A 26,409-nucleotide genomic window follows, 5' to 3' on the forward strand; every position below is an offset into this window, starting at 1 on the left:
TTTCTGAAGGGAAACGAATGCCCCCTCCCCCCTCACTACTTTAGACTGCAGAGAGCCTTTTAAGATGGATTTAATTTGATTGCTCAGTGCCTCTTACATTTAAAATCATATTCACTTTATACTTAGAAAAACTCATTATAGATTTATTATATTGCCTTAGATGCATTAAATTCAACAGCATAAATGGTATTTTCTGTTATAAAGACTGATGTAATGGCTGTTTTCATCAAATTATACTATACAGGACCGTATTATCTAAATAGAGAAGACATTTAAATAACTGCGCTACATAAAAGTAAATTCAAAATTAGAAAGATAATTTGCAATAGAGAGAACATTTTAATAAAAAAGCAAAACCTTCAGGATTTGGGGATTTTCTAATAGGAAGAAAATTAATATTCATATGAAATGAAAATTGTCATCACTTTCAGTACATACCGTCATGTTGTACTAAATCTATGTGACTTCAAAACACAAAGGAATTTTGAAGAATATCCTGATACCGGTGATGCTTATTTTTGAAATTTACAGACCTAAGCCACATTTATTAAATGGAAAAGAACAGCAAGGGAAGTTCCTCAGAATTTTACCTGTTTTGTTCCACAGAAGAAAGGTGTCATAGAGGTTTGGAAATAAAGCTGACTGTTCCTTTAATAATTTAGGGCTGATATCCCTGTAGAAACATACCTTGCGTGGTCAAAGTACTCTTTGTGTTGGTTTCGATAAAAGACTGAGAACCGCAGCATTCTGCCGGCAATGACCTCGGCTTTCTCCAGTAACTGTGTGAGATGAACAGTGGAATAATCTGTGGATACAAACAAACAAAATAAATAAAAGTATTGAAGAAAGTCAATATGAGTCAATAATGGCCTAAATAGGTTCATGGAGGTTATATCAACAATACTTTAAAGCAGGGATTCCCAATCATGCTTCACTCAGACTATATAATCTCTTTAAATTGCAACATTTGATAAGCTACATCATAACTAATGTGCTGTCCCATTTATTTACTTTAATTTTACATTTGATATGTTTTATTATTAGCTTTTCCCCCTTTGGTAAATCCTGTCTAATAAATAAACCATGAATGTGAATCTCACCAGCTGTACAGAATTCAATGATCTCGCTCCATTCCGACACAGCGTAGTCTCCATCACCCTGTTTGGACGCGGTCTGAACGGCCACAGTGTATTCAGTGCGTGGACTCAGGAACCAGTGTCCTCGCACTGTCATGGGCAAAGGAACAGCTTTCGCTACCAGTTTAGTGGGGACGTCCTAGAGGAGACAGATAATAAATGAGATTAGACAGTCATGTTCTTGCCATTCTCTTTCTGCAAGCACATGAACCCGAGAACGTTACCGAAGGTCAGGTAAGATCAGTATGTGTAAGAATCAGTGAATATAGAGCTGCGGTGTACACACACCTTGTGTTTGAACTTGTTGGCATTCTTGTTTTCTTTCTTGTTCAGGTCGATGAAGTAGTGCGTGATGCGTTCCTTGGACCTGGAGTCCATATCCCAGCAGATCTTAAAGGAGTCGCATGTGATGTTGCTGATTTTGATGTTCTGGGGAACAGGAAGTTCCTCCATCTCGGCAATGCCGCTGTCCAGGGACTTATTTCCTGAAAGACACGTAGAGAAAAAAGTCTGAAGAAATTCTTTAAGGAAGCTGCCATTTGCCTTATTTTGCCAGCATAAACGTGGATAAAACTGTCTATCAGAAGATATACACTTTTAAAATGCAGTCTTTCTCTTCTGAGTAAACAAATACAAACATTGATGAATCATCATGCACTCGGGGGTGTTCTTATTCTGCTGGATCTATCTGTTGCCTTTGACACTGTCAATCATCAGATCCTCCTGTCCACCCTCTCATCACTGGGCATCAGAGGGATTCCACTTCACTGGTTTGAATCCTACCTCACTGGTATGTCTTTCAGGGTAGCCTGGGGAGGGGAGGTATCCAAAACACATCAACTAGTCACTGGCGTATGTCAGGGATCAGTTCTTGGACCCCTCCTCTTTTCCATATACACTACATCACTGGGTCCCATCATACAGGCACATGGCTTCTCCTACCATTGCTATGCTGATGACACAGCTCTATCTCTCTTTTCAACCAGATGATCCAATGGTAGCTGCACGGATCTCAGGCTGCCTGGCAGACATCTCGGCATGGATGAAAGAACATCACTTACAGCTCAACCTGGCAAAGACTGAGCTTCTTGTCTTCCCTGCCACTCTGACTCTACAGCATGATTTCACCATCCAGCTAGGTTCTTCTACAATTACCCCATCAACTACGGTCAGAAATTTTGGTGTAATCTTTGATGACCAGCTGACCTTCAAAGACCACATTGCAAAGACTGCTCGATCTTGCAGGTTTGCACTACACAACATCAGAAAGATCAGGCCCTTTACAACGGAACATGCTGCACAACTTCTTGTACAAGCCCCTTCTAGGCTGGACTACTGCAATGCTCTTCTGGCTGGACTTCCATCATGCACAATGAAACCTCTACAAATGATTCAGAATGCAGCAGCACAACTGGTCTTCAACGAGCCCAAAAGAGCTTATGTTACACCTCTCTTTATCTCCTTGCACTGGCTACTGGTTGCGGCTCACATCAAGTTCAAGACATTGATGCTTGCATATAAAACAACCACAGGTCCAGCACCCGCCTACTTCCACTCACTATTATGAATCTACACCCCCTCCAGAAGTCTGAGATCTACAAGTGAGTGGCGCCTCATGGTACCATCACAGAGAAGGTCACAATCATTTTCATTCACTGTTCCTGGCTGGTGGAATGATCTTCCCACCCCTATCCGGAATGCTGAATCCCTGACAATTATCAAGCGACAGCTGAAAACTCTTTCGACACTACTTGACTTCATACTAAAAAAATAAATAAATAAAAACTTTGTCTTTGTCTTTATTTATCCCTTCCCTTTCTAGCTTGTACTTATTTGAACAATGCCTGAAACTTGGTATTACGAGCACTTCCTGTGTCTGTTTGCCTCTTTTAGAAGAATGGCTTTATGTACTCCCCAATTGTAAGTCGCTTTGGATAAAAGCGTCTGCAAAATGACTAAATGTAAATGAACAGAATTTTGTCCAATCAAATGGTCTCTAGAATGAGAATGTCCCTCCACCGATATGACATTCCTCTGGCTAGAAATAGCAAGTTGCAAGTCACCGTTCAGTTTGATATTATTCTGACACGTTATTTTCGCCAGTGTTGCAAGATAAAAGCAAGCACAGCGCTTTTACTGCATGTAAAATTATGACCTAGCAGCTTAATCTGATAAATTATTAATAATATAATTAATAATGCATGTCTTACTTTATAGCCTTATTAGTATTTTTTACATTACAGGCAATTTCCAAGTTATACTTAGAAATAAGAAGTGTTTATTAATTAATTTACCTTGTGCATCTAACACATTGCTATTCCTTTCCAGTATACTTGACAACAATTTCACATTACGCTTATTTTTGTTGAATGAAAAATAAAACATCTGAGATTTCATATCTGGAACACCCTATAATGACAAATTTCCAAGGATGTTTGGACACTCACTAATCAGTACTTGTTGAGCTTTTGTTTGTGTTATGATTTAATCATCAACTGCTCGACTTGATTTGCAATTCTTTGGTTGATTTGTGCTTTTTAATTTAGTGGACTTCCAGACTACAAATCGCATATTGCACTGTAAACTGCAGTCACCGTTTTTTCATGTGTGGCTTTTTTATCATGTAATCAACACACTACACAATCAGACCCACCTCAGAGCATTTCCCTTTCATCCCTGAAATAAATCAGAAGACAGCACAATCATCCTTGAGACCTGTAGAAGGTCGAATCAACAAAACAGCTTGCAGCCCTAAATGAGAACTAGCACACAGCATAGCAACACCACAGTCTCTAGCCTCTTCAGTTCAGAGATGGGAAAAATTGCTAACAATGTCATGAACTCCTGCATATTAAAAAGCAAAATGACTATACAATATTCTATACAGGTATATTGCAATATGTTGAAGATTTGGATATGAAATCTGTTATTATTCTTTTCTTTTCTTTGTATTTTATTATTTCCCCAGTGTTGCTAGATAAAAACAAGCATTTCACTGCAAGTAAAATGTTGAACCAGCAGCTTAATGAGATAAAAATATTAATAAATATATTTTTTTATCTACATTACAGTGTCATGATATGGCTAAATAACATATACTTAGAAACAACAAATATTTAATGTTTAATTTACCTGGAGCATCTAACACATTACATATTTAGCTATATTAATTTACCAGTAGCTATACTAGATATAAATTTCATACTTCACTTGAAATTGCTGTATGAAAGAAGTATCTGAGAGTAATATCTTATAATGACAAATTTTTATTAAAGGTGAAAATCCAATTATACAATAAATATGTAAATAAACACAATTATCACCCAGAGTGGGGTGTTATTCTCACATACGGCTATTTTTGATTTGATTTCTAAGTTGTAAAAATAAATAAATAAATAATCTCCCTTCCAATCTAAAACACACAGAAGTTGACCTGACAACATATCACCATACGTCAAGAACAATAATTTCACATTCTGACAAATACCATATACTGTGCTTTGGCATCATTAGAGGCACCATGTTTCTGCTGTCCAAGTAAACATTTGCTTCATGAACATTAAATGACATTAAATTAATTTTTAAATTATTAAAATGATCTTTTTCAAACATCTGATATGCAAAAGATCTGAATCCTCCAATTTATGCAGTTAAAAAAAAAAAAAAAATCATTTTATAAAGTTCTCACCTAAATCTGAAAATTAAAATCATGCAACAATATTGTAATTTTATCATAACATATACAATTTATATTCAATTAACTGTATGAAAAATATTTGTAATTATCAAAAAAAACAACAACAACAACAACAACAACAACATTTGCATTGAACCCTGTTACTATATGAGTTTCCTTGAAAAAAAAAAAAAAATCTTCCTATAAAATTGTGACAAACAGTCTCAAATTCCCATCTTTGGGACTTTCTGCATGGTAAAAACTCTTATTCACCATTCAGCAAGGTCAGCCTCAGTTATTGTAAAATAAAATGATCAAATAAATATGTTTAGATAGAAATTTGGGACCAACAGTTAACAAACTAACCACAAACTGAAAGATACATTTCAGCAACAGAGTTGCAAAAATTGCTTATGAATATAAACTCAGTAATAAGGTTTGACCTCCCAAATTAGACCATCACCATTTTCTGAAGGTAAAGCACACTCTTTCTCTGACTATTTGTTCAAAATAAGACCTAAAACTTTCTCTGAAAATGTGTCTGGTATACTGGACATTTGGCCTGAGGAGATTTACAGTAGCTATTCAAACACAAACCCCAAACCCTATCTGTCCTGGCGCCAAGGTGGCCTGTCCATTCACTCCAGCTCTATAGGGAGACACGAATGAATGAACTTAAAAGAAAGAGAGCAAGAAAAAGCCAGAGAATGCCTGCGGGATTGCTACGCAGACACATTACCTGCCCAGTCAGCTAAAACTGGTGTGTAAACACACACCGGAGAAAGAGAGATGAAGGCAGTCGAGTCAGAGCTGGCGAAGCACCATAAGGGAGACGTCCTCCCGTGTCTCTTCAGATGGAGCGTTATAGATGAGCGAGCTCCTCTCAACCACCAGAGAGAGTCTGAATGAATGATTCATAGGCAGCCCCTTACTGTAGCTCCCAGTGCTGAATCATTTCTTGTTTTATCTCTCGCCTGCACTATGAATTCTCAGAACAAAGACTCGGGATAACAAGAGATCGCCTACGTTAGGGAGGAGCGCTCTGACACCCAGTACTGTCTCACTGCTACGCTATTATCTCAGCAGAGAATTACTTCTGGAACACTTTGTTACTTTCAACTACAAAATGAAGAACTTGTTACATGGTAGTTCCATATCACAAGTGTTTCTAATTCACAACCAGAGGGTCTGAGAGACAAGAGAATAAGGAAGTCTACTCGTTTAGTGTAATTACCGTTATTGGTTTGTGCAGTTTCCAGGATCAAGTAGCTGTGAGATGTTACATGTAGAGCAGCACAGGTCTCCAAACACAAACCCACACAGCTAACACAACTAAGTCGCTAAACTCAAAATAAAATTCTAAATTTAATTCAAAATAAAAATTGAATTATTGCTTTTGAAAGGAAATTGATCTATAATGTTGATGGGTGATTTATAATGTTGTTACAAAATATTTCCGTCAAATAAATTCTGCTCTTTTCAACTTTCTATTCATCAGGAAAATGAATAATTGTAATATCTATATACATATAATATCTATTTATATTTATAATATTAATCAGCACAAACGTTTTCAACATTGCAATAGTGCAATAAGGAAAAGAATATTTTAGGACCATTATGAGTTTTATTTGTTTTATAATTATTTTTATTTTCCATGACATTATTTTCATGAATGTTAGGAACATATTCCCTTTTTGTGCAAATTCCCATTGACTCATTGAAATTCTCAAAGATGAATTAAACTTAACATGACATTTTAAAGTTTTAAAGTTGATATGATTCTTTAGGGTCTTAATTAAAAGTCTGTAACATACTTTGGTTAAAATTTCTCAAGGGTAGTGTAAAAAACACCTTTTATTGCCTGTCAAAATCAGCTCTGTTTTCAGTAAGCCATTCTAGTCCATGTTGCTTTAAATGCTAATAAACTCTGCTGACCCCGCCCCTCTCTTCCGTGGGGTGACGAGCAGACTGTAAACTTCAGCCGCGAAACTGGCTAACTAGCACATTATTAGGAAAGGCGATTTACAAAGATTAATTAAAAACCCCTTATACTCACTTCTTCTGTAGGTGAGGCTGGATCACGAATGATTCGCGCGAACATAGACGCATTTAGGCAGATTGGGGATAGGCGCATTCCTTTCAAAAACGAAAGTAACGTTAATCCTCTGCGTCTTCAGCGGCTCAGATGTCGGGAATAAATAACGACTGCTATATTCATTATTATATCCAACAACTAAACACCTCAATCGCTTAATTGGAGGCATTCTTGTCTTCCCCTGCACCGGAGTCGACACAATATTGGACAGCTCTCAGCTCACTCAGTGCGGGTCTAAGGTAAGACGGTCTTGTCAATCAACTATTGTGGGAGCGGTCTGTGCAGAACTACGTCATTCTGACAGGAATCTCAGAACAGATAGGGATTTAAATTTTTTTTTTTTATCATTACAGGATGGACGTGTAAACACACTTCAGACACACATGTATGTTCAAACAACTTGTAAAGTGAATTTTGCATCCGATGACCCCTTTAAAAATGTGGTAAATTATTATTTATATTTCAAGTATTCTTCAAGTGTTCATCAAAGGGTCCCCAACAGCTTATATTCATCTATGTTTAGTCATACTTCATGCTATTTAGGCTTTTACTTTAGCTCTAACTGAAAGGCCAGTCTACTCTTTAATGTTATAGGAAAAACAGGTGTATGTGTGTGTAAAAATAGGTTAAATATCATTAAAATAGCCTTAAATATATATTTTTTTACTCTTTTTTTTTTAAGTTATTGTTTATTTATTGATGATGATGATGCTTATTATTATTATTATTATGTGGAAAAAATATGACCTGTTCACATGTTTTGTAACATAAATAAAAATCTCTGGGCAGATCTGTATTCATTAAAAATCATACTTTAAGCCACCATTCAGAAATAATTCCACTTCTGATGTAACCTTTTTATGAGGTTTTTAAAGTACCAAGAAGCAGTGTTGCATATAAAAATGCCATCAATGACGTTTATCCAACAACATTACTGCAAAGACACCGTTGTGGCATGCTGTAACTCAAATTACACCTAAAAAGCCTTAAGAGGATCAAAATGCCAAACTGCTCACAATTTAGATTCTCTATGGGGGGAAAGTGAGTAATCTCAGGCTTAATGGACAAAAAGCCATGACTACGCCACATCTTTCTGAGCATGCCAAAAACTCACAGATGGCATAAAATCCTATATATAGTACCAGTCCCAAGTTTGCACACACATTCTAATTCTTTAATATTACTATTTTTAATAATAGTATAATGTTATATAGAAATAATATTTATTCATATTATTATTATTATATGAATAAATTAATAATACATAGTGAATAACAGTGTAATAATAATAATAATTATTAATATAAATAATCATAGAATTATCAATAATATTAATCAATAATAAAATTATTATTATTATTATTATTAATTTTATATTTGTATACAAAACTAAGCATTTAAGCATAAACAGTTATACCAAAATATTTTAAAGAAATAAATTCAAATTCAAGTTCCTCCAAATATTTCACTGGTGTTGTATATGTTTACAGCATGTATAATAGCACATAGGCACGCAATAATAAATGAGAACTCAAGCAGCACTAATGACTTGTCATCTAGAATCATCATCAAAGATCTGGACACACAGTCATGCACAGGAAACCCAGTTTAACAAAGCCTCAGTGCTATACACTAGGAATGCAAAACACTTCTAATTTTGTCTTTTCTCCTTGTAAGGACATTTGAATGGGGTGATATGAAGGCATGTGGAGAACCTCCTTCTCCCTAAAGAGTGCTGCTGAAATCTCCATCCACGAATAGATGTTATGTTACTTACTACTCTTATCAGTTGAAGAATCTTATTTAAGTAAATACATCCTTTCTCTGTTTTGCCATTATTATTGCATCAATAATGTCCTCTTCTGGCTGCAATGGCTCTAAAATAAACTGCCCTCTCCTTTCGAAGATAGTATCAGTAATCCATTAACACAAAGAACACAATAATTCCATTTCTGAAAAAGCAATATGATCCTTTCATTAACACAGACTCGTTATTTATTAGTCACAAGGTTATAGCATCTGTTTCACTAATGAGCACAGATACTCACTCTGGCTTTCATCCGCTCTCCGCATCCGGTTCCAGGTAATCTTTGTTCACAACAGACTAGAAAAACAACTGGTGATGCAAAAGCCTAAACCTGCAGGAGATTATATCAGAAACCGCTACACCTACCAGACAGACGAACACTGTCCTTTCATGGACTCCTTCAGGCAGGAGCAGCAGGTGTAATGCCGTAGCTAAGGCTAGTGGACATGGTCTCCTGTCCAGTCCCTCCGTACTGACCCGTCTCCAATGCACCCTGAGCCTAAAGCGCACACTATTGGCTTAGAGCAGCTTTAGTGTTTGTTTTACAAGCCTAGCATACTCCCATAGGAGGAGCCCGGATTATGTCATCAGCTGGACTCAGTGACTGACCGCGGGTCAGCGCTGGACTGAAATTTCAGAGCGAGGAGGGAGGGAGAGAGAGCTGGGTTATCTCTCAGTTGGGTAATCTGGTCACCCGCTCCCATTAGGGGAAAATATCCTTTGAAGTTCTGCATCCCTCCCCTTCACCATACCGTTTGCACTGTCTGTCATTTTCCCAAAAGATGACATCATTCTTATAACAGATGTCAGTGTATTAGAGATTATTTCCTACTGCAGTAATTGGGAAGAAGAATACGCTTGTTCTGGGAATGTGACACTGACATTTTCACAGTAAGTGTTAGACATTCCACAAAGATTTCATACCTTCTGACACCTGCAATTATAAAGAGAGGAAAAAAGTTTTGAATGTTGGTTTGCCTGGATGATTACAGAATGTTTGAAGTCTCATGATGAATGTGGATTGCATGGGCAATTTGAAGAGGTTTTTGTAGCTTGAAGATACATAGACATTGCTGGTTGCTTGTGTGCTCTTGGTGAAGAGAAAGGCAGAAGATAGATAGATAGATAGATAGATAGATAGATAGATAGACACATTATATAGAGAAATGTATTGGGACACACCGCTTAATTATGGAATTCAGGTGTTTTAATCAGACCCATTGCCACAGGTGCATAAAAAAGGTGAAATTTCATCCCTGCTAGATATTCCACAGTCAACTCTAACTGCTGTTATTGGAAAGTGGAAGAGTTTAGGAACAGCAGCAACTTAGCAACATAAAGTCAGAGCGGGTCACAGAGAGCTAAGGGGCATGGTGCATAAAAGTCGCCGTGCTCTGCTGATTCCAGAGCTGGAGAGTTTCAAACTTCCACTGGCTTTAATATCAACACAATTCAGCACTGTGTGGAGCTTCATGGAATAGGTTTTCATGGCCGAGCAGCTGCATGCAAGCCTCACATCACCAAGTACAATGCCAAGTGTCAGATGAAATGGTGTAAAGCACGCCAACACTGGACTCTGGAGCTGTGGAAACCAGTACTGTGGAGTGATGAAGTACACTGTTTGGCAGTCTGATGGGCGAGTCTGAGTTTGGCAGATGCCAGGGACACGTTACCTGCCTGACTGCATTATGCCAACTGTAAAGTTTGGTGGTGGAGGGGAAATGGTATGGGATTGTTCTGCAGGGGATTGGGCTAGGCCCTTTACATCCAGTGTAGGGAAATTGTTATGCTTCTGCATACCAAGACATTTTGGACAACAGGTACTTTCGCACCGTATAGTTCTAGGAACTAGCCAGCATGGTGGTTACTAGAGAACCAGTTTCCCCCTCAGTAGGGTTGGGAATCGAAAATCGATTCCAATTCCAGAATTGGATACTTAAGGTCAGGAATCGGATACTTGTTAAAAATTATACTTGTTTTTTTTTCATCTGTTAGGACCTAGTGATCTGCCTGGACCTGGTTCGCTAATCTAAGCGCTCCAAAGTTTGGCTACACTTGCGATCAGAACCCGAAAAAGCTATGTATAATATTTGTGATAGCTGAACATGTTGCAAGAGAGATCTCACCACCAACATGACATAGCACTTTAATTTAAAAGATCATTAAAGATTATGAACACAATTGAAACACCAATGTGATTCTATTCTTAAATTACAATGATTCACCATAAACCTTTGACGTGTGCGATCACAACTTTGTGGTCACTTGTCTGTGCAGTGTACGATCACACCTGTATGATTTGAACATTTAAATCTGTGCTTGCACTGCCGCTAACCTAAAGAAAGCAGATGTCATGTAAATGAATGAAACAGCTTCACTGTCTTTTGAACCACACGGTATCATTATTTCTGTTACAAACATTCAAATAATCACAGAATTATTGGGATAAAAGTTTATAGTTTGGATATAAACTGGGAATCGAAAAGATTTGGAATCGATAAGCAGAATCCTGGTTGCATTCGCACCAGCAGCAGGAACTCTGAAGCGGCCGTTAGCGTTTAGCATTTACAAACGTCAACAACCAGTGAATGGAGGACGCTGTGATCGGAGCTGTTTTTGTTGTGTGCCGTGGGTTTCGTGATAACGGAGATGGGATGTAAACACACAATTTACGTGATTGAAAGTGCATGAAAATCTGACTAAATCTCCTTTGACAGCTTGCAGTGTTACATATAATCGAGGCTGAGTTTAGAACACAACGCTGCAGACAGCAGGTAGCTAAATGCCATTACAGCTGTTTTCCATGTTCGTGGAGTAAATATTTTTACACAGCTTTTGAAAAATGCTGGGTAATCTGTGTTTCATGTGCATTTCGTCAATCAGCATACACTTACATCACTGGTAGTTTCTATAGAACTGTTTTAGAACCTACTCTGAAGTAGAAACTAATTTAGTTTCCCTAAACAGAGTTCATAGAACTAAATACATTCCTAGTTATTATGGTGCGAACACTCTAAAAAGCGGAAACTTCCGCCAATAGCAGGAACTATGAAAAGGTTCCTCCAGTGTGAAAGCCTCTAATGCCTTCAACTTTGCGGGAACAGTTTGGGGAAGGCCCCTTTCTATTCATGACTGTGCCCCAGTGCACAAAGCAAGGTCCATAAAGAAATGGTTGGAAGAGTTTGGTGTGATTGGCCTGCACAAAGCCCTGACCTCAACTCCATCGAACACCTTTGGGTTGGAGACTGTGAGCCAGACGTCTCGTCCAACATCAGTACCTGACCTCACAAATGCTCTACTGGAAGAATGGGCAAAAATTTCTCCGCAAACACTCCAAAGACTTGTGGAAAGCCTTCCCAGAAGAGTGGAAGTTTTGTATTGTCAATGTATTTAGAATGCACTGTCATTAAAGTCCCTTTTGGTGTAATGGTCAAGTGTCCCAATACTGTGTAGATGGATAGATAGGGACTCTACCCTTCACAAAATAAAGCTTCACAATGACGACATCCGCTGGCATCCTCACATGACCAGACGACAATGGACAGAGAGAACACATGAGACCGCAGACAATGGGCATCTTCATCCTCAACATTCTCTGGTGGGCCACTCCATGAGCCCCACAACACCCTCATTGAGCTGAAAAAGAGCCCTCCACCGCTCTGGAGCATGAGGAAAGAGAGGGACTGCTTTGTTGCATTCATCCTAATGAATAATAAACGGGAAACATGATGCAGGAACAGAGCCTTTCATGAAACACTTGTGGATGAAATCCAAAGCCAAAGTTAAACGGCATCACTATCACCCTCAAACAAATGCAGATGGATTAACATGTCATGAGCAGCGTTTTTATTTGGGTGATTCATGTGGTGCTAGTTATTACTAGAGGAAAGCCTGTGATGGGTGGATCATAAAACATGCAAAACAAAATCTATGATGACTATAGGATAATACAATATACTGGCTGAACCTGGCCATCTATCTATCTAGTCAGAACTAACACTGTTAATTTACCATAACATCCCGTGGTTTATGAAATGCTGTGGCCTCATGGGTGATGTCTTAAAGCTACGGCCACCACTTCACTTTAATAAATCACACACAGAGCTCTTCCCCACAACCCAGTGGCTGTCCATGTTTATATAACCTCTCCTCCTTGAATTCCCGCTTAAGATGCAAGGATGATGGAGTTTAATATCTCCAGGGTGCGGGTATTACTGGACCACTCTTGTGTCTGAGGCAGCGCATTAAAGTTTCATCAGTCCTTGTCCCAAGACTATAAATAGACCAGCATTTCATTCTTTAATGTGTTGAAACAGAGGGGAGCGATGCTGCAGAGATGAGATCCTCCAAGCTGTCTTACAATGCAAATTCAATGACACATTGTTCGATTTGGTCAAGGAAGTGTTGACATGGGCGCTGACACGAAAAGAGATGGAGAAATAAAAGTGCTAATTGTGCAGTGCAAGACACTGCAGTGTAAATGAAAAATCAGCTACTAAAATGCAAACCTTTGCTCTACAAACAAGAACCCAGAGGAATGTTTAATTGCTCAGTTTTCTCGTTCACAGCACAGGAGTCTTAATGATGTCCTTCAGTATATATCAAGGATTAAATTACTCGTAAAGTCCAGTAAATACAGTACATTTGTAAGGTTACAAGGGATTTATATTCCAAATATAAAACTGTTCTTTTGAATTTTGTTTTAATCAAAGAATCCTGAGAAACATGTCTCCTAGTTCCTTTTCAACATTGATAATATTTAGAAATGTTTCTTGAGCATCAAATCAGCATATTAAAATGATTTAAAATATATTAGAAAACATTTATTTGAAGTAGTAATACTATTTCACAATATTAGTGTTTTACTGTATTTTTAATCAAGTAAATACAGCTTTGCATGAATAAATAAGTAGGAAAAGGAGCTCATTAATTTATTACAACCAAGACCCCCTTAACAACTGCGAGGCAACATGCTAAAACGCATTAAACACACAAAACTCTTAGCAACAGGAAAGCAATACACTGACAACCACCCACAAGTTCCAATCTGTTTTAAATTGCCAATTTTCATGGCAACTACAAATTTATTACATGATTTTTATTACTTTGTTTGACCTTGCAGGTTATGTTATTGTTCTTATAACTGTTTGAGGGGCTCAGCTGGTCTCTTGAGACACAGTAAGACATTCTGACCTCAGGCAAGCAGAAACTGTACAGACAGCATCAAATGCAGCCTGTGTACCCTTGAGTTTAATGCATGCAGCATGAAGTCACATTTTCTCAAAGCTGTCAAGAATCAAAGGATCTTAAGCAATGGTAATTAAGCAAAAGGCTTAATGATGCACAGCTTGAAACGCTCCTGAAGATTATTACCACTGTACTGGTCTCAGAGGAAATGGAGCATTTTGTTAGAATGGCTAATTACTTCTGTGCCTTTAGACCAAAGCTAAAGCATCATCAGAATGATGACAACCAATAAATGTGTGGAAACATCCGTTTTCACAAAGCTGTTTTTATGTTTGATGAGGCCACTGAATCATAAATAACTATTTTTTATCATATTGTGTCTCTGCTGTGAGGTTTTCTGATGGAATCATTGGTCAGTGTTTCAGGATATTTATGGGAACGTCACGTTCATAGAACAACATCAAATCTTGGACCAATGCTTTACCAATATGCCATATCAAATAGATTGTAAAAATACTTTTAGTGTTATTTTGAAATAAATATTTGTTCCATCAACTGAATTTGCTTTCGGCTTTGTCTTCACTCTTCACTGAAGTGCACTGAAATTAGGTTACCACTTTGATTTGACTTAAAGCTAAAATGTGGCATTTTGGTGCTACTAACATCCAAGCTAAGGAGAATTACTTTAAAAATGTATGCCTCTACAGTTATAAAGTACTTCATGAAAAAGTATTCAGTAACCTAATCTAAGCACCACAATATGAAAGTAATGTAATTTAATTACTTTTAGATTCCTACAAGGTCACATATGAAAATTTAAAAAGCAGTTTCATCAAAAATACTTATATTTATTATGGATTTGATGCTAAATATAAAATATTTTATGCAAAATGTAAAATATTTAGGAAAATGCTATGTAAGAATCCTGTAACTAAATGCACTGAATAAACCAGAATTCTTACACAGAAGAAATGTTTCTGCGACAGAAAAATACAGAATAAATATTAGCATTTTTACTCAAGCAGATATACTAAGAACAAATGCACTGAATTGTTAACATTAAACAATGCTAAAAATATTGTAGGTGTTGTAAGTATTGTAATATTGTAGGTAATTCAAAATTACCTCAAAGTTGAATCCTGTCAAGTAATGCAGTTAGTCTGTTGGCAGCATTTGACATAACTAATGTTTTATTATGTAGAAGGAACATTACTCTCTTTCTCCCACTGTCTCCCCTACAAATGTACACATGCAGTACTGGCACACTCACACACACGGAAACATACATGTGCATTGATGATGATTTTGAGCAACTGAAAAGTGACATGACATTTCTCATTAGTGAGGTAATAACGGCGCTGTTCTTGAAGCAGATGAACTTACAGTTTTGCTATTAGTAGAGATGCTGCTGCTGAACACTGCTGAGAGGCGCACAGACTCAAGAAATTTACAAATGTTTACTCTCTCTCTCTCTCTCTCTCTCTCTCTCTCTAATAACTGCATTAGTCTGACGGTTTGCATTGTGTCTGCATCACCACCTCTGGTATGCATTATTTTATAATAATTCAACAGCCTATCGACAACTATTTCTTACTTAAATGAAACCATTGTAATCCTGATAGTATTGTCATTTTTAACTAAATGTAACTAATCTGATAACTTTTCTTTTTTGATGTAACTATAACAAATTACAGTTACCATTTTTTTTTGTATCCTGATTACGTAATGCTGTTAAATGTATTCTGTAACTCCTCAACCCAACGGAATTGCAGAATAACAATTGTTTTCAAACTGTTTTCCCAAACCAGTGTTCATGAAAAACATATTAAATTCAGTTTGATCAAATTTAAGGTCATAAAAAGTCTTAACATATCTAATCAAGTGAAGCTGAGTAAAGATGAGTACAAGTGGGGTCGCTAAAGCCTTGTCTGAAAGTTTAAGGGTGTACTCACACTAGGCACGGTTGCCTTGAACCGAAACCAAGCGCGATTGTCCCTCCTCCCCTGCTGGCCTGCACTCACATCGCACTTCACGTTCCGGGTTGGAGTACAGTTAAGTTATTATGATGTGACTGTTTTGAAGTAACCAAGGGTGCGTTTCCTAAAGACATTGTTAGCTAACTATGGTCGTAAGTTCTATTGAACTCTATTTGTAATGACAGAACTTTCGACCATAGTTGCTTTCAGGAAACGCACCCCAGGAAGAGAAGCGCTCTCGCTCAGCATGGTGGAGTCCATTCTTTTGTTAACTTTGTGGTTTATTATTTTGAGTCATTTGGGACCCAATGCTAGCCCAGTTAGATCCAATTAGCATAATGCTAGCATGTTTTAACATATTGAAGAAATGAGTTGACATGTTGCTAACATGTTTCATCATATTGCTTTCATGTTTTAGCACAATGCTAGCATGCTTCCCCTGCTGAAAAAAAACAATAGAACTCTGCCCAAAACACAATAGAAAAAGTAATGGTTTTAATGGTTATAATGGGAATTGTATTGGTTTTAATGGAAACTATAATGGTGTCTACTGGTATGTGATGGATTCTATTGGTGGGATGTTAAATCCTACTGGAAAAATGCCCAAAACACACTACAAAAAGGAATTTTGTAATGGTTTTACTGGAAAAAGCTAATGGTTTATAATGGTATTTTAATGGAAACCATTGGCATTTCTGTGATGGTTTCTATTGGGCTTCTATTGTTTTTTGTTTTTTTTAGCAGGGTCTAACATGTTTGTAATATGTTATAGACATGGCAGCAAAAGTAAGCATTTTATCTCTCTCTTTTTGAATAAGTTGGAAGTAGTAAAGCATACACATTTCAAAATAAGAGTCAGAGTGTATTTTGGGATTGTTTATAATTAAAAGTCTTGCATTATGCATAAACTTAATAAAAAAAAAAAACTTGATTCAAATTAAACTCTTGTAGCTTCTCTTTGGTCCACTTTTATAGCTTCTCTTTGTTCTTAGCCTCTGGAAAGTTTAAGAACATTAACACATTTACATATTTTGCTATTATCTTCACAATATGTTTGTTGCCTCTCTTTAAACACATTTTATTATATCAGGAAAATTCAAATTGATCAACCTCTAATTTGTATGTAGCCTATTGAGTTATTAGTAATACACCATTTAAAAAAACATTTAGAATATTACCCTCTTGACTACAAATAAATTTGTTTTTAATTTGAGTTACAGTGTATATTAGTTTGAGGGAATTTTAGGCTTGAATAATTATTTTGAACAATAAACATAGAAAGTACAGTGGACTTGACAGAAACAGGTTATTCGCAAACATGGAGACATTTGCTGTTAAAGCAGCCCCGGCTTGATCTACTGTGCCACCCCACTATGAGGCCCAGAGAGCGTACAGGAAGAGCTCATGGCAGTGATAGCACTGCAGGAGCATATGGTCCTCACAGCAGGCCCGTCTCATCAACCTGACACTGCTTCAGAACCTCAGAACACGACCTGTCCAAACCAAAACATAAACTCTGCTGCAAGACCTGTTGTGGGTGAAATATGTTAAATGCTAAATGGCAGAGAGATAAATTACATGCTCACACAATACTTTTTTTTTACAGTCTAATTAGAACACATGTCTGAAAGCTTATTTTTACCGCAGAATAAAAATATAAAAAAGGTAATTGCAAGTTTTTATCTCACAAGTCTGACTTTTTTTCTTACTATTGTGAGTTTGTATCTCACAGTTGCAAATTATAAATTCGCAATTGCGAGAAATGTAGGATATAAACTTAGAATTGCGATAAAAAAAATCTGAATTGTGAGATAAATGTCACAATGACCTTTTTTGCTTTTATTCCAATGGTGGAAACAAGTTTGCATACATGTCTATTTACCAGTGGTTTTAAAGTTTTTTAAGTTATTGACTGAATGATCCATGCATTCATTGTATTTTTGCATGGTATGAAAATGTAGAAAAGTGTTTTTGTGAGCAAGTTTACTGTACATACATGCTGTGAAATGCTGATGTAGTTAGAAATGAGTGAGTCATGAAATGAGATATTCTCCCCTTGATCAATGTCACACAAGCACTGACACAGGTCTCCTCCATACAAACATCATCTTCACAGGTTTATTTTGGTTCCCGTTGGTCAGACATTCGGTTAGCATTGGGAAACATAAAACCTTTCTGAATGGTCCCTTTCACTATAAATGTATCTTTGTTCAAGGTTAAACCTGGTGTCTCTTTCTGTAGAGTAATACTTTTTATAATAGCAGTGTGCTTAACTTCTTTTTTTAGTAGTTTATAAGTTTCATTACTGATCAGGCTATAAAAAGCAATATGTGTTATCTCATCTAACTTTTTATTTAAATATGAAGTGACCTAAACTGTTTTTCTTTTGCCAACTCCTGAATAAGCTGTATTGCCTGACCTAATTTATTTCACTAACCCCCATGGTTTGTTTTTTTTATAATAACATAATCATACCCATGGGGTATTCGTTGTAATCCTTGCATTTCACTGAACCAACTTTCTTTATGACAGTACTCTATTGCACTGACTGTTAAAGGCACAGTTAACCCAAAAGTGAATATTCTGTCATTATTTACTCACCCTCAAGTCATTCCAAACCTTTTTGATTTCCTTTCCTCTGTGATACACAAAACTAGTTTTTTTTAAAGGATGTGTTAGTTGATTTACAGCTTCAAAAAGGTCATGAAAGAACCATATATTGTATAATCAGTCCTGGCTCTTATAGTGATATGCCCATTTTATTCATGAGTTCCGATACATAAACGGTTGATCTGTTTTAGAGATCATCAGAGACATATTTTCAGTATTTACTAATCTACTAGTCTGTTTCTAATCTGAGTCATCATGTGAATGAAAATGGGCCGCAGACAGTAGGGAAAATCCATGCATTACACAAATAATAAAATACGTATAGCCATGTAATCAGGATTTGTGTATTGTTAAAAATGTTAAAAATCAACAAAAATTGATTTGTCATCTTTTGAAAGTAGGAAGAAAACACTTCCATCATCTTTTGTTGTTGATTATTCAAACTCTGCCATATTTTGGTGCAAATCAATCATTTTTAATCCAATCTGTCATCATATGGCTAATTTTTAGACACTGAAGATGCATTTATTTATTTATCTGGCAGATGCTTTTATTCAAAACAACTTGCATTACATTAAAAGAATGCATTCTTTTTAATCAGTTCGTAGATTTACTGGAAATCAAACCCATGACCTTGGCATTGCTGGCGCTCTATTGTTTGAGCTACAGGAACGCTTATACAATATTTGGCCAGTGTTTGTTCCATGTGTTAGTCTGCTAAATCGCACTTCTCTTGTTGTTTATGCATTTACACAATTGTCTGTTTTTTCCCCGTCTAAATCATGTTATTTTAGTTATTGTTAGGCAGATATGTTAGTTTTGTTACGATAAACAATTTTGGTTCACCACATAATGTCTCAAATCTGGAATTTCAGCAAAACATGCAAACAACACACAAATTAGCAAGAAATATGCAAACCTCATCTCAGATGATAGTCTACAGAAGAGGAGAGTTAAAGTTCAGTCTTTATCCACGAGTGAACGCTGAGGTTGTCTAAGGAGCATGTAGAGCGAGAGTGAATAATCACATGACTGAATCTCTTAACATGTAGAGCAGCGATGTGGCATGTAACTGTCTTAACACTCTGGTTTTCAGACAGATAAGTTGTGAAAAGCACACACATACGCATACATAGTGTGAAACTGTGATGCCAGTGATATAACACCACCGAGAGAGATGTGATCTGAGAAAAGCAAGCCTGGCATGGTGTTTCTTTTGGTGTGATGTTTGTGCTTGAGGTGATGGAAAAACATACAAAGTTGGAGCCGAAGGGCATGGTGTTGAGCTTTTATTAGAAGTGTAAAAATGATCATAATTGGAGTTTTGTGACTTTTGGTATACTTCTGTTTCTGGTTTAATGCAATGACAAAAGAATCCAATTATTTAATTATGGAAACAAAATTTTTTACTCGAAGGGTTTTTAAACATGTTTGTATGTAGCCCTCTTTATATTTTAGGAATCATGTTTGGAGGTCTTTGTCGTTAAAACTCTCCTAAATGTTGATTAGCTTTTTAGACTCAAAATGTTAAGTCTTTGTCTTCCAGGAAACAGATCCAAAAGTATTGATGACTCATTCTGCACTCAGGGTTTCATCCAAATTTTTTCCAATCAACTGATACCACTTGCTTCTGAATTGCAATAGCAAGTATCAAACCATGTTTACAGCATGTTTAGCATAATCCAAAACAACAACAACAACAAAAACCCATTATTTACCAACCCTGGTGTTGTTCCAACAATGCCTTATGAGTTTTCTTTTTCAGACCACAAAAGGTGAAAAAAAAAAAAAAATTATAATAATAGTAATATATATATAGTGAATAGTATGAAAGCCCATTTCCGCCACTGAATAAAAAATAAAATGAGGTAATTGTGACTTTTTATCTCACTATTTTGACTTTTTTTTTTACAACTGGCAGTTTACATCTCACTTTTTTTTTTTTTTCCTGAATTGAGATATAAACTCACAATTGCGAGAAAAGAAGTCAGAAATGTGAGATATATACTAACAATTGTGAGTTATAAAGTCCAATTCTGAGGAAAAAAGACGTTTTTCTCAGAATTACGAGTTTAAATCTTGCAATTCTCACTTTTTTCCCCTCACAACTGTGAGTTTATATCTCGCATTTCTGACACTGTTTTTTAGAATTGCGACTTTAATTCTCAGAATTGCAAGTTGACACCTCACAATTCCGACTTTACCACTTGCAATTGTGAGTCAAAATTGTGACAACCAAAGTTAGAATTGTGAGATAAAAAGTCACAATTACCTTTTTCTTCATTCAGTGGCGGAAACAGGCTTTTGACTAACTTTAGGCTTTAGAAATGATGCAAATGTATGATCCTATATGACCCGTTCCATATTTGCCAAGTATTCTAAGGGTTTGGTGAAAAATAAACCTAAATGTTCTGTATTATTTAGCCAAAATCCTGAAAATCTTTAAACATTTTTTTTTTTTTTTCAAATCTCATCTTATTCAAACAGCATTACTATCTCTATAAGATTGTTCGGCTGAAAATAGGCTAATAATCATGAATCAACTCCATTATTTATCCAATCCACGTCTGTTTTGTTGTCGTTTTGCTGTGGTATATGTGCACAGTGGACACAATTAGCAAATTGATGGCCATGTTAAATCATTCCTTTGACTAGCAGGCGGGCTTGGCAGATGGTGGCCCCTGTTTTGGAGCCAGTCCCCCCATACACAGCTGGCCAAAGCTGTATATTCAGACAGGGGTAGTGAGTTAGCACTATCAGGCTCCTGTAGGCCCTCACACAAAGGACTCCCCATCTGAGGCCTGCCCCGAGGGGGAAGAAACGCCCCCTTTAATACATGCTTATCGAGGAGTCCCACAGCACAGGGGCGGCTCGTCCATTTTTTTATCTTTTCACAAATGGATGCCTGTCCTTAGAGTATTCTGTGTTTCAGAAGCAAATGCTTGCTTTGAGTGCATCTGCAGTTTCACATTGATTATATAATGGAAATATGGACTCACTCCTCATGAATCTTAGTAAAGGAAGTACTTACCATATTAGCACCAAGCTTTAACTAGAAGATTATAGCTGGTTCCAACACTAAAATGAACACCTGAATCATTCTCATTCTCTGGAAATGGTTCGTCTTTGTGTCTCAATGACTAAATTAACAGGGTATTGGCCTTATGTACATTGTTTGATAGATTCACATTTATTTAGTGTGCAATACAAAATAAGCTTTTAAATTAAACATGTTTGTTTTACATCAAAATATTAAGAGATTTACATATTCATTAACATTAAATATTAATGAGTTAAATAGACAAAAAAGGCATATTATATCTAAATGTAGCTTTTAATAAGATTTAAATAGTATTCTTTCACTGTCCGACTTTATTTTTAATGGCACAAACCAAAAAAATAACTGTAAATGTATGAAGGAAATCAAAATACAGGCATGAAAATCAATACATAATATATTATATATTACAAATGGCACATTGGCCATATTTTAACTCACTTTTCTTGCTGTTATAAATAATATTTGTTGCTGATATTCAACCCTGTAACATTAAATCCTTATTTATACCCATATTATAATATAAATGCCATGAAACATGCTGAAAGAGAAATGTCATTGGTTATTAATTTTTATTATTAATAATATATTATATATAATGTAATAAATTAAAACTGAGTGAAAAAAACTATTCAAATTATGAGTATTATTCCAAACGTACTGTGACATGGCTGAAATAACAGTACTTTATGGTTTGGATATGGCTTAGGGTTAGAAACAATAAATAAATTGGTACTTTGCAAGGGTGTAAGCATATATTTAGTGTTGTGGGTAATAGTTTAATAATCAGCCACCAAAAAAACCCACTTCTGTTGACCACTGATCTAAATAATAACGGGAATCATTTCCTTACTGTGGTTCCCAGTGTCTATTGTGGTTATAACCATGATACTTTGAGCCTTGGAAATTGGTAGTCCTTGGATCCTTGGTAAGCCTTAGTAATCTTTTCCAATTAAATGATTAAAAATGAAAATTGGAAAAAGTTCACTTCATAACTTCATAAAACTGGTTAACAATTCTTCTGAACTCTGGCAGAGATGTCCATTATTATGCCAACACAAATGGAGAGGGGAGGTGAGTTGGAGTGTTGAGAGTTGGCACACTGAGAAGTATAAAACTCAGAGGACAGATGGGTCGGAACAGAACGTACCCATTGTGACTCAGTCATGTTCATCATTTCTTCGTCATGCTCCATCTTGGCCCACATCTGTGCAAATTATTATCCAAGATCCATTAACCAATCAGATTTTGTGATTCTGTCTAGTCCAAACAGAAGCATCTAAATAATATCTGTTTTGTTAGAATGCAATAGGAATGAACAAAGTATTTACGAAAAGCTTGTCTTTATCTGTCACTGCCCATAAGAACATTAAAACAATAGAATCTAAATCAATAGAGTTGTGTGTCTACACCCATTATATCACTCAAAGGACTGTGACAGCATCGATGCTACACTGCACGGACCGTGTCAATAAGAACGTTCTCTCTTTGTTTGTCTCTCTCTCTGTCTTGTGACAGCATGGCTGAAGGGACTTCGAGTTCCTCTGCACAGTGCTGGTATAGAATATAAAACAGAGCTCTAAGGAAATTTCGTTCAGCTCATACAAAGCATGTTCTGGCTTTAGCGCTGACATACTGATGATAAACAAGTCCACAGAAATCCACACAGCTATTTCTCTTCATATTCTGATTTGCCTCACCTCTTGTTAATTACATTAGTACTGATTAATAGTGGTTGACTTATTGGGGTTTTCAATGGCAAAACTGATAGGGTACAGTTTTCTAGAGCAGAAGGGTGGCAATATTGCAAATATGTACATAAAATTTCTGATTTTTTTTTTTTTTTTACATTTACTTTTACTCAGAATTCACTAAACAGCATTTGAAACCAAAAAAACTGCAAGGAAGTCACTAGACTGTGAAACTGACACACATCTATCAGTTATAGTTACTGTCAACTTACAGTATGCAAAAAATAAATAAATAAATAAAATTTAAAAAATAATATATATATATATATATATATATACAGATATCAGCCAAATTAATCGGCTTGGCCACAAATCTAGCCTAATACTTAGGAAGTACTAAATATTCTGCCATTATGATACAGAAGGAAAAAACCTGGTAGGCAAAAGGTTATTGTTCTTTAATATGAAATGCTTTGTATTTTTAATATTATGCTCTTCAACCGCTGTTCCAGAGCAGCATCAGGCAAGGGAGCTTTCTCTGGAAAATCAATGACTAATTATGCTTAGAAACGCACGCACTGGGATACACCCATGCAAATCCTGTACATAACCATTAATCATGAATTTAGTAGATAACAGTACGCGCATAAGACAATGGGAAATACATTGTCACCCAGATGAATCAGCATATTCAGAGCGTGGCTCGACTAAACATTATGCTGTTTCATTACGATGTGTGCGAGTGAGTGAATTGCTCACTGGTCTTATAGCCTCAGATGCATGCAGCTGCAATCCGGTATTGTTTCAGTATGGTGCGCGAGCAATGACCGTGTCCATGGTGCTGAACGTTACGCGAGCATCATATTGAAACAAGCATTCAAGTGCATGGAATATTAATGCTCGGAGAGCATGCATCTATTTCTGTGACCCAAGGGAACAGAATAAATGGCACCTAAGTGTGCATGCATGCGACTTAAAAGCATTTAATCGACATGGAATTATGTGATTTATTCATGAAAACGTCGCTGGTATTTACTATGAAACGTGAGTCTAGTGGTGGTGCATGAATTATAATAACCCTTCCTTGAATAGAAAGCTCAAATTCAATGTTTTGTTTTTTTTGAAGAAAAATAACTAAGCAACCTCACGCCTAAATCTATATCATGCACTTTCACACACGAAACTGCTATTCAGCACGTGAGTTGCGTGATTGCTTTTGCGTGCGTTAAGATGATATTTCCAAGTGAAAGCTCCAGTGCAATGACACCAAACCAGCTCCAGCTAAATGAGAGAATATCTGAGCAACCTCAATCTATAGTATGCATCAGGATCTTTAAAAGCATGCGCCTTCAATGCATTTGCATTTTGTATTTTGCATGCATTTAAATATTTCCCTGTCTTAAACTCTCAAACGAAATGGCATTGCTCTTCCACTCCAGTTCACCTTTCTGAGGACAAATGGATAATTTAGCAAAAGCAACACTTCTTACCTTCTCTCTCACAAAGCTGGATGGCGTCCAGACTGAGATTCTTTATCATGTCCTCACACGGGCTCGTGGGGCTGCTGACACTGTGTCCCACGCGTGGAACCTCCATCATTGAGCCTCTAAATGAACGATATTCCGGTAATGAGAGAGACTGCAGTGCCGCAGGACAGATCTTCACTCCGTGCTCTCTCTGTCTCCCACGGGTTTCCACAGTGTGCTGCTGATGAGAGCCACGTCAGCACATCGTCACGGCCGCTCCATCTGAGCTGATCTCTCCTGCGACGCGCAGTCAAGGGCAAAGAGCAGTGACTTGTTCTACTGTAATTACACTCCATATTCATATTTATATGGTCGCACACTTTATATCACAGCAGCGCCACTGTACCTGTTGTAAGTACTGTGAAATACTAAAGAGCTGTTACTATGATGCTATTTTGCATAATTTTTATGGCACTGATGGACTTCAGATCTGACATTCAGTTCAACAGCATGATTATGAGTGTAATATTGCTTTTATACAACAGTTCTATAAAGTAATTATTAAGTGAAAAAAAAGAGAAAAACTCAGCAACACTCACTCTGACATAAACAGGAAATAATAAAAAATAAAATAATAAAATAACTGCTATAGAGTTATAGAGACATAATTTATAGCATAAACACATTTTTATGTTTTTACTCAAAAAACTAACTTGTTTCAACAAATTTCATCATGAATTAGTTTTGGATCTGGAACCAATTAATCTTATCTATTTTACTTAGTAACAGCTAACATAACCCATGTTACTTATTTAACATAAATTCAATGAAAATGCAACATATTACTCATTACTAGCATTTACAGAATGATTACTTTTATAGTCTATGTAGTGAGTGTTTTTTCATGTAGTGACCCACAACCTAACCACAAGTACTACTACTCTTCAGCACAGTGGTAATAAAACAAAAGCCAAACATAACAGCATTAAAAGGGAGGTCTTTCCCCTTACTGAAAACATGAAAAAAGAAAAAACTTAATTTCAACATCTATTCTCCTCATCCAGTCAGTATACAGACAGTATGCAAAACATGCTGGGAACAAGAAATCCAATTTTTTGATTTTCTATTCTATGGTGAAAACAACAAGAGATGTAAACTTGGAATTCAGAGTAAAAAATTCTGAATTGCGAGCTATACAGTAAATGGAGAATTGCGAGCTGTAAACTCGAAATTGCGAGAAAAAAATTCGGAGTTTATTTTTGTTAGAAATTCAAAGAAAAAAAGAAAGTTTTTAGCATAATTTACACCAAAACCAAAATGAATATTTATCAGGCCAAATGCACAGCAAATTCACTCTTCACAATAGATGGTCCTGATTAACAAAATTTGCTCTGCACCTTTCTTAGGACTGTCAGTGCTTTAACACATGAGATTAGTTAAATATTTAATGCAATTAATTAATTTTCTCATATTTCTCACATTTTCTTCTCTAATTGAAACAAAATATTCGTCTTGTATAGTAGATAATAGGCCTTACTGCATTAGGCATGAGTTTCGACAAATTGAGAGATGTGGGAATTGTTTCTGCAGTAATTGACAACATTTTACAGATGCTGTCAATAGAGCTTAAGTTTGTTCACCCAGAACATCCTGTTATACATTAAAGGGATTGTTCACCCAAAAAATGAAAATTCTGTCATCATC

The 26,409-nt window shown here is 36.3% G+C and overlaps 2 protein-coding genes across 4 annotated transcripts in view; one reads left to right on the plus strand and one right to left on the minus strand.

The window, feature by feature from the left end:
• phyhiplb (phytanoyl-CoA 2-hydroxylase interacting protein-like b) overlaps positions 1-24,985 on the minus strand; it is a 29,533-nt gene extending 4,548 nt beyond the window's left edge. The window contains exons 1-4 of one of the 3 annotated variants that reach the window (XM_058794041.1): positions 24,730-24,985; positions 1,425-1,621; positions 1,101-1,275; positions 688-805 (exon numbers count right to left, since the gene is read on the minus strand). In XM_058794041.1, the coding sequence (XP_058650024.1) occupies positions 688-805; positions 1,101-1,275; positions 1,425-1,621; positions 24,730-24,838 (599 nt within the window). In that variant the 5' untranslated portion in view covers positions 24,839-24,985. Of the gene's footprint in view, positions 1-687; positions 806-1,100; positions 1,276-1,424; positions 1,622-8,958; positions 9,314-24,729 lie in introns of those variants that run through there. The other 2 variants (XM_058794043.1, XM_058794042.1) reach the window with 2 other exon arrangements.
• Positions 1,628-7,977, plus strand: LOC131551251 (uncharacterized). The gene is made up of 2 exons (XM_058794044.1): positions 1,628-1,926; positions 2,123-7,977. The coding sequence occupies exons 1-2, from the start codon at positions 1,779-1,781 to the stop codon at positions 2,701-2,703; spliced, it is 729 nt and encodes a 242-aa protein (XP_058650027.1). The 5' UTR covers positions 1,628-1,778; the 3' UTR covers positions 2,704-7,977.
• Positions 24,986-26,409: the final 1,424 nt, after the last annotated feature.

This window comes from Onychostoma macrolepis, chromosome 12 (genome assembly GCF_012432095.1).
Source record: "Onychostoma macrolepis isolate SWU-2019 chromosome 12, ASM1243209v1, whole genome shotgun sequence".
Classification (NCBI taxonomy): Eukaryota; Metazoa; Chordata; class Actinopteri; order Cypriniformes; family Cyprinidae; genus Onychostoma; species Onychostoma macrolepis.